The following is a 13,635-nucleotide window of genomic DNA, read 5'->3' as shown; positions in this document are numbered from 1 at the left end:
ATATTCTAAAAGACCAAGAGAAATAAAACCTATTCATTTCAGCTATGTCTTTAAAGCAAATTCATAAAACTCAATACAAACAAAACAAGAGCTTACAAAAAGTCAAATAAAAGCCCTGCACTTGATACAGATTCTAGGTTCAGCTGCAGAGTCCTGAAATGTATGAATTCTTAAGTAAATACAATTAAATCATTCAGAATAGAAATATTAGTCCCCCACTGAGTAACGAGCCAAAAAGGATCCATGGCTGCACAGCTACTGGTTCAATTCCTTTCAAATTGGCTGAAAACATAACACTGTGTATTTAAGGATCATCTTCTTTTTGAGCTAAAATGCTGAGCAAAGGGAATCTGATAAACCATTTTAATAAGAAATGTATTATAAAATCTGATCACTAACACAGTATAGAATGTTACAGAAACAGAGAAGAAAGTCTAGATGAAGGCCAGCAAAAATGTAGTACATGATGACGACGACAGTCCCTGTAGAGAAAGGACAGAAGACTCAAATGGTACTTGCAAACTGACAGTTTAGAAAAGGCTAGATTCATACCTCACACCAACCATACGCTCAAATCAACTGAACATAAAGACATTACAAAGGAACTACATATGGACTGGAAAATAATAACGATGAATAGATACATAATACTGCCTTTTATAATATTAATTTTTGGAGTGCAGAAGGGCTTTAAGGACAACCCTAAAGACAAAATAAAGATTAACAGATGTAACCAAAGTAAAAATCTTAAACCTCCGTAAAAACAAAAGCTCCAAAAAAAAAAAAAGCTCCCAACAAAACTAAAAGCAGCCTGCAAGCTTGGACAGGAACCTAGAACATGTGGCCGACTAAAGGAACCTAGAGAGATGAAGAATTCTTACAAAATGGGAAGACAGCAGTAGAAAAGCAGGTAAGAGATATAAAAAGGCAATTCAGAAAAGATGAATTATCAACAGGCACAAAACAAACTTCCTTAAAAAAACAAGTCTTAAGCATGTAACTGCTGGGTCAGAGGTTATGCAGGGTTTTCTTTGTTTTTTTACTTCTGCGATGGTTTAATTGCCAAATAGTTGGAAAGGATTATTCGTTTAAGAAAAAGCCCCCAATCAGTACAGCTTTTATTACATCTTTAAAATATCACAAATTAAGTCTGAAAAATCAACTGGCATCTTGCTGTTTCTATAACTAGACAACTTAAATCTTATTCATCAGCCTGCTGAACTGTTCCTTTTTCAGAAACATAGTTACCATCCCAAAATTTTCTGGTATCCTTGTTTTTACCGGTTGTGCTAAATCCAAGCAACTGAGTTTGATACAAGTTCAATGTCATTTCCTTCAAGAATTAACTCATCTTCCTGGGCTTGAGATACAAGAAAGCGACACCTGGCCTCATTCACACCCTGTAGATATATTTTTCACTCAAGAAATTTCAGATTTCCACAAGAGAACTACTCTCCTGAGTAACGACGTTGACGGGGAAGGGAGCGTACACAGACCTCACCCTGTAACAGGAGGCCAGTGTAACACCCTCGATCACCTTGTGTACAGGACTACACATAGTGCGGACAGGAGCCAGTTCTGTTCTAGCTCCCACCATCTGTCAACTCAGAGCCTCTTCTCTTTCCTCCAAGGAGACTGAGTTCTACATTGATGTGACTGAAGTCCCTTCTCAGGGTTCCTCTGGGGCCCTTCATAGTAACACTGTATCATTCAGAGTGATGTTGACATCTTCTGAAATGTCGACAGTCTGATTGCTGACAATGGTCTTCATTCTTGCAGTAGATGCGGCAAAGAGCTATGCAGGTTTTTAAGACTGACGGCAACTCTGATCCTCTCATGGCTTCACTTTCCTTCTTCATCCTTCAAGACAAGTGTCACCCCATGGACAAAAGCTGTCCCTCCCCACCCCCCCCCCAATCCCCATCCCCATACAAATGTGAATTTGTATTACAGTAACTTGCCTGCTACTTCTGGTTACCCCTAGGGTGTAAAGCCCCAGGAAACCAGGAGCCTTGTCCATCTCATCCACACTGGTCTCCCTGGAACCTTGAATACAATAGCCTTTCACTTACTGAATAAATGCATCATACATTCATGAATGAGTATCACACACAGTGGGCTTGCAGCTGGACCTGCCCCCTAGGAATGTAACCTCACTAAAGCTACTTATCCCTTTCAGTTTCATCTCAAACAGGAAATCACAATATAGACAAGGTAACAGGATTGCTAAAAGTGAGTGAGATTATACAGGTTAAAGCTCTTAACTTTTGTGCAGTACTTGGCAAAAAATGACTCAAACATTAGCTACTGAGGGGCACCTGGCTGGCTCAGTCAGAAGAGCATGGGATTCTAGGTCTTGGGAGTCATGAGTTCCTGCCCCACCTTGGGTGCAGAGCTCATTATTTACATATAAATAAATAAACTTTAAAAAAAACACAAACCATTTTACTCAATGGTTAAGTTTCTAGAAATTTATGATAAATGACAATTATAGAAGATGTAAATAAATGCACAGATACACAGATCTTACTTTGGTATCCACAGAATCACTAACAGCAAAAAAACCTAGAAACCAACCAAAGGTCCAACAAACAAAAGGTTAGATAAAATTTTCTAGAGAAATGGAAAGGAATTCACAAAATATTATCTTTTTAAAGATCCTATTTTGGGGGGCGCCTGGGTGGCTCAGTCAGTGAAGCATCTGCCTTTGGCTCAGGTCATGATCCCAGGTACCGGGATCAAGCAACGGCGTTGGCGGCGGGCTGGTCTCCCTGCTCAGTGAGGAGCCTGCTTCTCCCTCTCCTTCTGCCCCTCCCCCCTTCACGCTCTCATGCGCTCTCAAAAAAAGATCCTATTTTTTTAGCGTATATGAAGAAAAATAAACACCTCTCGCTCTCATGATTTTCTATTTTTTCTTTGCTTTTGCATTTTCTAAATATTCTACAATAAACAGCAATTTTTATTTAATATTAGGACACTTTTTGGTCAGATCACAGAGAAAAGACGAACTAATTAATTACATCACTTTTCAGTTACCCCCCCCATAAAGACCACTACCAAGATCCTCAAACATTTACATATAAATATGGGCAAAATTTAATATGGGCAAAATGTAAGGCTTTAAATTGAGGCTCTACCACAAAGTCTTTCTCCAGCAAAAGTTTCTCAATGTGGAATCCAGCCTAAAATATACCAATGATAGTTTAACTAACAGAAACTAAAGTAAGGGGGGGTAGTAGACTCTCCTGACCCTCAGGCAGTGTGGTTAAAAGTACTAGTTGGCCCTACCTAACTAGTTACGGGCCCTTGGACAGGGTACTTTCTAAGACTTCAGATTCCACATTTGCAAAAAGAATAGGTAATACTGCACACTTAACAATGTACAAGGTACACTTCTAAGGCTTTTAAGGTTTTGACTAATTTAACTCTTCACTACATTAATGATAATAGCTAACATGTACACAGTGATTTCTACCTGACACTGTTCTAAGTACTTCACATAGACTAACTTACTATATCCCCAAACTACTCATCTGCATTTTACAGATGAGAAAACGCAGGCACGGGCATTAAATAACTTGCCCAGAAGCAAAGAGCTAAGAAACGACAAAGCTAAAAATAAGAACCCTGGCTGTCTAGTTCACAACTCTCCAGCATCACTGGATCCTTGCAATTGGCTATACTGCATCCTAATAAAAATGGCACGTTAACAAGATAATCAAGGAGTATCTGAAGAGATTTAGAGCCAAAGTGGCCCCTAGAAGTTTTTAAAGCCAAATATATGCAAACTGATTAAAATCAACATAGAGAATTTTTTTCTAAGCAGTTAAAGAGTCTCCCATCCAAATCTCATTCACCTACCCCATTACAAATAATAAGCAAGTCAAAGTCTCGGCCAAATTCTAAATACTGCGCACACAATTCATCCTGCGCTGCTATGGTATTACTTAACTGTAACACAAAAGTTTTGTGTTCAAAATGCCACTTTTGCATTTCTACATAATAAAGGAAAGAGAGTCAATATGACTCAAAGATGCTATTTTGTACCTTCCTACTGAAATAGTCTAAGGAACTTAAAAAAGGGATGTACAACTTCCATGTATCTCACAGCCATTCCAGTGCTGAACACTGCTCTGACCTACAAATGAAGCCCATGTCTCGGAGAGATTTTAAGAAATCAAAGATCATAGAAAAAAAAAAAATCATTTAATAACCAAACTGACCAAACTGGTGATGGCTGGTTCTCAACAGAAAAATATACTAAGCATTAGGCCACCCACATTAATTCTTTCAATGAACAGTGAGAGCCGACTATGTGCCAGGAAGGACAATTAAGTGTACCCAAAGAGGACTGCAGACAGTTACATGTCCCACGTAATTTTGTTAAGTTGAAAGTAGTCATTTATTTCAACTATTAAAAGGAGATAATGTGTGAGGCTACTGCCCTCACTTTAACAATGAGAACAGGTTGGTCTAGCTTGAAAGTAATTTTTAGGGGCGCCTGGGTGGCTCAGTCGTTAAGCGTCTGCCTTCGGCTCAGGTCATGGTCCCAGGGTCCTGGGATCAAGCCCCGCATCCGGCTCCCTGCTCGGCGGGAAGCCTGGTTCTCCCTCTCCCACTCCCCCTGCTTGTGTTCCCTCTCTTGCTGTGTCTCTGTCAAATAAATAAAATAAAATCTTTAAAAAAAAAGAAAGAAAATAATTTTTAAACCCATCAAAGAGCTGAGAAAACAAGTTGACATCAACTACGCCCCAGAAACTGGTGAGCCCTTCTGTGACCAGAAAAAGATTCAGAGCTGCTTTCATCCCTAGCAGAGAGGCAGGAAAAACTGACCACAGATGAGAATAAGGAAAAACCTGCCAAACTTTTAAACTTCACAGCCATCTGTGGGCTGGCATGTCTGAGGCCTGATGAGAATGCTGAGGGCCCTCAGTCAAGAGGGTCTACACCACCCCAATTCTCCCCACGGGCCTTCATCAATTGCAAAGGGCCAAAAACGGGATGCAGAGCAGCTGGGGGAGACCCAGTCCACACCTAGTGCACTCCAGAGGCCCTCTGAAGGCTAGGGATAGGAAAATAGAGTAGAAAGCCAAGGGCCCAACTGGAGAGCAAAGAGATCTCAGCAACCCAAAAGCTGGCAATTGGACTATAAAACAGAGCAAGCTCTTTCAAGGTTTGGGAAGCTAGCAACCTGGCTATAAAATATAGACGTCTCCGGGAGTTCAGACCCTGTGTTGGGCTCCATGCTGAATGTGGAACCTACTTAAAAAAATAGATCGGTCACTCGCTCGCTCAGAAATCTCACCAGTGCCCAAACCCCAAACTCTGCTGGAAGGGAAAATCCTGATCCAATCCTTAAACTATGTGAAGCTAGTGATGAACCAAATGTACCTATAGCTGCCACAGAACCCAGAGACAACCAGATAGGACACAAATTAGATTCACCCAGCCTCTCACATTAAGAACTTGAGAGTAAAAGGGTGCATCCTTTACTAGGGCTAACTGTATTACCTCAACCTCTACTCTTTGCCCAGCATACTTCAAAAGATGATGGGATACACAAAGCCAAACACGACCCCTGATCAAGAGAGGGAGTAGTCAACAGTGGACCCAGAGAAGGCCCCGATGTTGAAAATGCTCAGCCATTATCTCTTCAAAATATTTCTTCTGCCCCAATCTTATTCTTTCCATTTAGGACTTTAATTACACATTAGACAATTTGATATCCCACAGATTCGAGAAGTTTGAACAACCTCAAGCAGAGTAAATGCAAAGAATCCTACTTAGGTGCATGTAGTAGCAAACTTTTGACGTGGCCTCCAATGATCCCCACCTCCTAGTACTGACAACCTTGTGAAATCCCAAATCCCTTCCCCTAGAGTAAGTTATTTCTAACCAAAAGAATACACTTAACACTGAGGGGATACCACTTCCATTACTGTGACTTCTGTCTTACTAGCAGATTATTATTCCCTATTCAGCTTTCACCTTTTGAAGATGCAAGCTGCCCTGCTGGATAGACAAGTGGCAAGGAACTGAGGACAGCCAACAGACAACTAGAACCGAGACTTCAGTCCAACAAACCGAGAACTGAATCTAGCAAAAACCAGGTGAGCTTGGAAACAGACCCTCACCTTACCTACAATCAAGTCTTCAGTTGAAACCCCAGAGCTGGCCAACACCTGGACTGCAACCTTGATAAAGACCGAAATGACTCAGCTCAGCTGTGCCTGGACTTCTAATTTACATAAATTCTGGAATAATTAAAAATAAATCTGCGTTGTTTTAAACCACTAAGTTTTGGGGTAACCTGTCATGCAGGAACAGATAACAACTATGGTACATCACAGTAAAACTGCTAAAAATCAAAAACAAAATGAAAATCTTAAAAAGCAGCCAGAAAAAAAAAAAAGCATTATCTTGAAAGAAAAAATAGTAAGACTGCCAATTTTTCACTATTAATGAGCTGAAAGGGAAGGAAAAAAAAAAGCACCAACAGGAATTTCACCTTTAAAACAACTTTTAAAAATAAAGACAAAACAAAAATGTTTCAAACCAAAAATAAATAAGAAAAAGGAAAACCAAAGCCATTGTCAACAAAACTTCATTAAAAGAAGTAACAGAGTAAGTTGTCCAAACTGAAGAAAAATAATCACAGATAAGATACATGGGAAGATAGGAAAGAACTGAAAATACCAGAAAAGGTAGACGGTGAATAAGCAAATGAGTATTAACTTTAAAACAACAGCAGTAACATCTGGAAAAATTTATAACATATATAAAAGTAAAATATGATTAATAGCCCAAAGGACAGGAGAGTAAGAATTAACAGTTTCAATCTCATTTACTTGGGAAGTGGTAAAATAACTAAATGGTCAACACATATTGTAACCTCTAGGGTAACCACTAAAATAATAAAAGGATATATACCTAAAAAGCAATAAAGAATAGTATAATAATTAATCCAAAAGAGAAGAGAAATAAAGAGATGGGAACATATAAAAGATACCTGGTAGACTTCACACAATTTTATTTAAGTAATTATATTAATTACTTAAATTATAACTAAAAACTCCAAGGAGAAGACTGAATAATAAAACTACATGCTGTTTACAGGAGACATACTTAGAAAATGAGACGCGGGAAAATGTTTGCTTTACTAAAAGTAAAAGGACAGAAAAAGATGCACTATGCCATCACTAACAGAGAGAAAGCAGGGCTGGCTGTACTAAGGCCAAGTCAGACTTTGAGATAAGAAGCTATTATGAGAGAAAGAAAGAACATTTCCTAATTTTTTTTTTTAAAAAAAAAAGGTCAAATTCTGGAAAAGGCAAAACTATGGGAATAGTAAAAAGATCAGTGGTTAGGAGGGAGAGAAGGATAATTAGGTATAGCACAGAGGATTTCTGGGCAGTATCTGTATGATACTGTATTAGTGGATATGTGTCATTTGTCTAAACCCACAAAATGCACAACACCAAGAGTACCCACTGTAAATACAAAAGAACCCTAATGTAAACTATGGACTTGGGTAATTACGGGGGGTCAATATAGGTTCATTGACCGCAGCAAACGTACCATTCTGGGGAATGCAGAAAACAAGGGAGGCTGTGCACTTACAGGGGACAGTGCTCAATTTTGCTATGAACCTAAAACTGCTCTAAAAAAGTTAATTCAATAGGAAGATAACAATTATGAATTTGTACGTACCCACTAACATACATAAAGAACTGGAAAAAGTAAAAAGACAACTCTACAGTTACGGATGGAGATTGTAACAATCCCTCTCAGACACCAAGAGAGCCAAATGGCAAAAATCTCTAAGGATTTAGACAACATGAAAGGAAAAAATTTCATGTGACTTTTGTCCCTTAGATGCAAATAACTGTTAGGATGTGAGCCTCTGAAAACAAAGTAATTAATAACTATCCTCTTTCAAAGCAGGGTAGAGCACGCTCTTGATCTCAGGATACTGAGTTCAAGCCCTACGCAGCATGGAGAGCTTAAATAAAGTAGCACAGTCAAGGCTAAGGGACTCATAGATAACACCACCACTACCATTATTCAGCACCTAGCTAGAAGGCACCATTAGTTCCCCAGCCCACAATGTGTTCACCCATAAATGGGTAAATAGCAGGTATCATTCATTCAGACATAAGAGCCAAAAGAGACTGTATTTTGTTATCTCATTTAGACCCTACAAATATAAATTAAGCAAAAGGGAAGTCTACCCAATTAGGCCTTGTCATCTTACCAACATCGTTACTTTTTTTTTTTTTTTTTAAGATTTTTATTTATTTATTCGACAGAGAGAGACACAGCGAGAGAGGGAACACAAGCAGGGGGAGTGGGAGAGGGAGAAGCAGGCCTCCCGCGGAGCAGGGAGCCCAATGCGGGGCTCGATCCCAGGACCCTGGGACCATGACCTGAGCCGAAGGCAGACGCCTAACAGCTGAGCCACCCAGGCACCCCCAACATCGTTACTTTTAAGTGCTGATTATTACTGCATGCCAAGCATCGTTAAGCCATTTTTTTTCCATGTTTACAACAATGCTTTGATACAATTACTATTATCTTTGGGGCGCCTGGGTGGCTCAGATGGTTAAGCATCTGCCTTCGGCTCAGGTCATGATCTCCAGGTCCTGAGAGCCACCCAGGCGCCCCTCGACTTTGTATTTCAATACAAATAACTTTTTTTCCTTAAAGGCCTATTAAACATTATTTAAAAGAAAAAGCATAATGACAATAAATTCTCTAACAAGAGGCTCCAATGTAAGGATTTCCTGATTTTATTTACTGGTTAAGGAAGACAGTGACCTACAAAATTGCATGTTACTCAATTAGTAAGTCTCTCGAATCACGTTCGCCTATTTAAACATGCTCCTTCTTTACAAATTAGGTCCTTACTCCTGTGCCCCATTCCATAGCTCCATTTCCTTCTTCCTCTTTCATGTTCACCACCTATAAATCATGAATACCCCAATTACATTTTACAAATTCACAGGCCCAACTGCTAATGCAGATAAGTAGTCTCAATTCTTTCAAGAAATAACAAAAATACTCTTGCTTCCACAGTACAGGTTGGAGTGACAACATGGTCCCAAGTCTAAGATAAACTGTAACTTTGTATGCAGTGACTCTGGAATCACCTCAAACGTTTCAAAAACTACCAACGTCCAGTCCCAACACAAAAATTCTGATTTAACTAGTGTGAGACGTGGCCTGAGTATTCAGATTTTAAAAGGTTCCCAGATGGCTCTGATCCAAGAATGAGAACTGAGAAAAAGGAGTAAATTTAACAGCACAAGGAAACAAACAGCATAAAGAAACTATCAGACAAAACCCGAAGGTGAAACACTTAGACCAACTCAAGTTTCTTCAGGAAATCAATGGCACAGGAGAAAAAACTATGGAAGATAAAAAAGAGATGGAAAATAATTTCAGTACAACACATGGACCTTGCCTGAAGCCCAATTCTAACTAAATATAAAAAGAAATCCAAGGAACAAGAGGAAATCTGAATATGATCTAGATATATAAATAAAACCACATATGTATCATCAAAGAATATTATTCTTTGGATTGTAAGTGTGACAGACACTGGCACTGTGGTGGTCTAAGAAATAGTCCTTCAATTTTTTTCGAGATGCACTCGGCAGAATTGAGAGGAAATATAATGTCTAGATTTACTTTAAAATACTTCAGCATATTAACCAATAAAATAAAGGAATGTCTGGAATTTGCTTTAAAACAATACAGCCTAGGGGAGGGAGCTAACAGATGCAACATTCTTTGCTAATCACTGAGGCTGATAAGGAGTACCTAGTGGATGGTTCATTACTCTTATTTTTCTGTTTGAAGATTTCCACTCGTAATTTATAAAAAAAAATACTTCAAATAGAAGCCAAAGTAAAGATAGCAAATTGGCAACGGGGTTCATTTCATTATTCCAATTTGTGTATATCTGAAATACTGCTTAATTGAAAGAAAAGCGGACTTGGTTTGGAGAACTAGAAGCTACTCACGTACTCCGACAAAAAAAAAACTCTCCTGTATACAAGATGCTCATCCTGGGTGGCTCGGTCGTTAAGGGTCTGCCTTCAGCTCAGGTCATGGTCCCAGAGTCCTGGGATCGAGCTCCACATCGGGCTCCCTGCTCAGTGGGAAGCCTGCTTCTCCCTCTCCCACTCCCCCTGCTTGTGTTCCTGCTTTTGATATCTCTCTGTCAAATAAATAAATAAAATCTTTAAAAAAAAAAAAAAAGGAAGCTCATCCTCTGTCACTTAGAGCTAGGAGAGGGTAGAGGCAGGGGAAGGCAAAGGACAAAGAGGATTTCCACCAGACCCAATGAGCTAGGTGATGAGAGATGACCTGGCTCACAGCCACACCACAGGAATGGAACACAGAGATTTGGGGTAATTCTAAGCAGAATTTTAAGTAGGATTTCAAGCAATTCTAACAGAAAAGCCAAAAATGTAATATTTAAAAAGTTTTCCAGTAGTTATAGCATCTCAAAATTTACACAATTATCTCTTCCACAGCACAACTGCACTGTCAATAATGCACTTCTGCTTCCCTGATAACACTTTTTTCTCTCACCAGAAGGTGTAAAACAAGTAGTCCTTTAAACGTTTCCCAGACTTAAATATCAAAATAACAAATTCAATTCTGTCATGATGCAGAATTTTTAGAACTTTCTTGGAAATACTATTCACTTTTAAGTGTTTGCTTCAAAAAACTCTACATCAGTAAATATTACAATTGATGACTGAGATAAAATCCTTTCTCCAGACTTTGTCAATAATACTTAACTGTTCATATACAGATGACAAGTCCCCGCTTACTTTTTGTCCTTTTGTTTAATCCAAGAAGTGATCGTATCCTACTACCAAATCCTGTTACAAGTACTGGAACTGTGGTAATAGATCATTCAGGAGATTCCGATTCGTCCTCAGTTGTTTGGCTCATACAAGATGCCGATACAGCCTGGTAACTAACGAAATCCTTTCTCCTAACACACAAGTTGGCAAAAATATTTTCCTGAAGATTGTTTTATTTCATAGGACAAACCAGTGGGCAAGACCGAATTCTGTATCGTGAGAGCAACTCAAAAAGCTGACAAGGTGCAATGAACAGAGAAGCATCATCTACGCTAACGGTGCTCTAAACGGGGAAGCCGCAGAGGCAGGGCCTACGTTAAGTCACGTGCAGCAAGGCCAATACAGAAATTCACCGAAGTCAGTTTTCTCAGGCACTCAACAAGTACTGTACAGTTTAGAGAAGCACAAGTACTGGACGAACGGCATACTGTCTCAACAGCAAGATTTTTATGACGCTGCTGAGGGGCAAGAAAAACACGCTCAAGACAAGAACATTCCTCCACCTTTCAGAAACCAACGATTCTATTCCTAGGGAACAAGTGGTTAGAGGAGCTGGGCGGGGCAAAAGAGGGAACACCAATCAGAGGTCGAGTTACAAGTCGCGTACGAAAACAGAAGGATGAGAGCAGCTCGCTGAGTGGCTGGCACCTACCCCCCCACCCCGTCCGCGCGCACGCGCGCCCCCGGCTCTCACCATAGGCAGCCGCACCTGGGGACACACCCCACCGCAAACCGCGGCGCAGGGTCGCCCCCACCTCCCGCCAGCCACCCCCCAGGGCCGTTTCCTCCCAAAACAAACCTGGCCGCCCCAAAACAAAACAAAACCTGCCGAGGGAGTCCCGCTCTCCCGGGGTCGCCCCCGAGCACCGCTCGGCCACTTCGCCCCACGAGCAGGAGCCCCGACAAGGGGGCGGGGAGCGGGTGCTCGGAAACACGGGGATGGAAATGTCAAAAATCTCACCAATTCCTCGTAGCTCCTGTTGTGCTCGTTGCCCTCCCAGTCCAACCTCTTCGGCAGCAACTGCAAAGGCACGACACGCACACGAGTGACCACCGCGCGGGGCCGGGCGGGGGGCCGCGGGCCGCGCGGGGGGCGGCGGGGTGGGCCGGGGTGGGAGCTGGGCGAGCGGCCCCGGCAGGGTAGGGAGGGGGCACGGAGGGGACGCGGCGGGGCGGGCGCGGCGGGCGCCACGAAGCACAGACCTGGTACTGCTCCAGCTCCTGCACCAGCACCTGCAGCCGACGAGACGCGCAGTTAGGACGGCGGGGGGCACCCGGGTCCACCCGGCGCCCTCCACCCGCGACCCAGGCGGCGGCGGGGCCGGGGCCGGGACGCGGCGGCCCGCGCCGCCGCCCGCGGGCCCCGCACTCACCTGGGCGGCTCTCCGACACGGGCCGGCCGATAGGTACCGGGCGATGAGGAAGTACAGCTCTGCGGGAAGACGGGGAGTCGGGTCAAGCGCGGGCGCGGCGGCGGGGAGGGGGCCGGGCCGGGCTGGGGGCGCCGCGGGGAGGGCGCGGGCGGCGCGTCTTACCCGACTCGATGAGGGGCACCGGGCGTCGGGCGGGCGAGGGCTCCGCCATGGCCGGGCGCGGGGCGCGGGACGCGGCGAGGGAGCGGGCGAGCGAAGCGTGTAGGCCGCGCCGAGGCCTGAGCGGGCCGGCGTCCCTCTACCTCTGGCGCGCCGCCGCCGCCGCCATGCCGTGCGCGCCGCCACGCCGATGCCTCCGCGAAGTAGTCCCTCCGCGGGAGAGAAAGTAGTCCCTGCGCGGCGACCGCCCGGCGCCCCCGTCCGACCGACGGTGGGGCCGCGACCAGAGCGGCTGGCTGCGCCTCTCTCTCCCCCGTGTCAGGGGCGCCGCGACGGGAACGTGGAGGGTGGGCGAAGGCCCGGGCCCGGGCAGGCGGCGGGTGGGGGCGGGGAGCGCGCGTGGCCGGGATCCCTGCGCGCGGTGAGGCGGCCCCCGGCCATTGTGAGGCGGCGGCGCGGCGGCCGGGCTCGCGGCGGGGCGGGCGCCGGGGCGGAGGTCGGGCGGTGCGCGGGGGCGGGGGCGCGGCGGGGGTGGGGCAGGTTCCCGTGCCCCCGCCGGAGCGAAGTCGCTCCCCACGGGGGCCCGGAGCGCGCAGCGGGTCTGGCGGGGTGGCCCGCTTCGGGCTCTAGGAAGGGACGTTTCTCGGACAGTCGTCTGGGGCCGGTGTGTTTGCCCCTCACGAAAGATCGCTCGCTTGGAGGACGCGAAACCCGTAGAACTTGAGAGTCGCACCACCCGCAGAGCGGAGAACGTCGGCCCGCAAAGCTTTCGCGGGGGAGGAGAGGACGGATGCGGGGAAGCCACAGGTTGGGGGGGAGGCCTGGGGTCCGCGGACACGGACGCGTCCGCGTCTTGGAGGGCACGGCAAACGTCCGCGGGACGGAAGGATGAATAAGTAAGACCGAGCCGCAGTCCAGCAGACAGAAAGGGTTAAGGAAAATGCAGTAAGTCGCAGAGGATGTAAACCTCGCTAGTCAGGGAAAGCCGCCTGGAACCGGCGATGACTTAGCCGGATGGGGAAAAGGAATGGGAGGAAGCGGGCAGTACCGACAGGCAGCAGCCCATTCCCAGGAAGAGAAGCAGGAAACTTGGGGGAACACACGGGGGGAACCGTGTGTAATTGGGATTCAAAGCTGGAGCAGTGGACGAGGATTTCGGCCTCTCTCAATTGCCGTGCTAGGCTTCTGGCCTCACTGGGTTCATCACTCAGCATGTCCGGGGC

At 44.6% G+C, this 13,635-nt stretch overlaps 1 protein-coding gene across 4 annotated transcripts in view; it reads right to left on the bottom strand.

Moving 5' to 3' along the window:
• The window catches only part of BRWD1 (bromodomain and WD repeat domain containing 1), a 118,038-nt gene extending 105,266 nt beyond the window's left edge, over positions 1–12,772 (bottom strand). For all 4 annotated transcript variants that reach the window (XM_036072653.2, XM_036072650.2, XM_036072651.2 and 1 more), the window contains exons 1-4: positions 12,416–12,772; positions 12,254–12,312; positions 12,084–12,113; positions 11,842–11,901 (exon numbers count right to left, since the gene is read on the bottom strand). In XM_036072653.2, coding sequence (XP_035928546.1) covers positions 11,842–11,901; positions 12,084–12,113; positions 12,254–12,312; positions 12,416–12,464 — 198 coding nt within the window. In that variant the 5' untranslated portion in view covers positions 12,465–12,772. The remainder of the gene's footprint in view (positions 1–11,841; positions 11,902–12,083; positions 12,114–12,253; positions 12,313–12,415) is intronic.
• Between the last annotated feature and the right edge of the window lie 863 nt (positions 12,773–13,635).

Source organism: Halichoerus grypus, chromosome 1 (assembly GCF_964656455.1).
Source record: "Halichoerus grypus chromosome 1, mHalGry1.hap1.1, whole genome shotgun sequence".
In the NCBI taxonomy this organism is placed as follows: domain Eukaryota; kingdom Metazoa; phylum Chordata; class Mammalia; order Carnivora; family Phocidae; genus Halichoerus; species Halichoerus grypus.
This window is presented reverse-complemented; position numbering and strand designations above follow the sequence as displayed.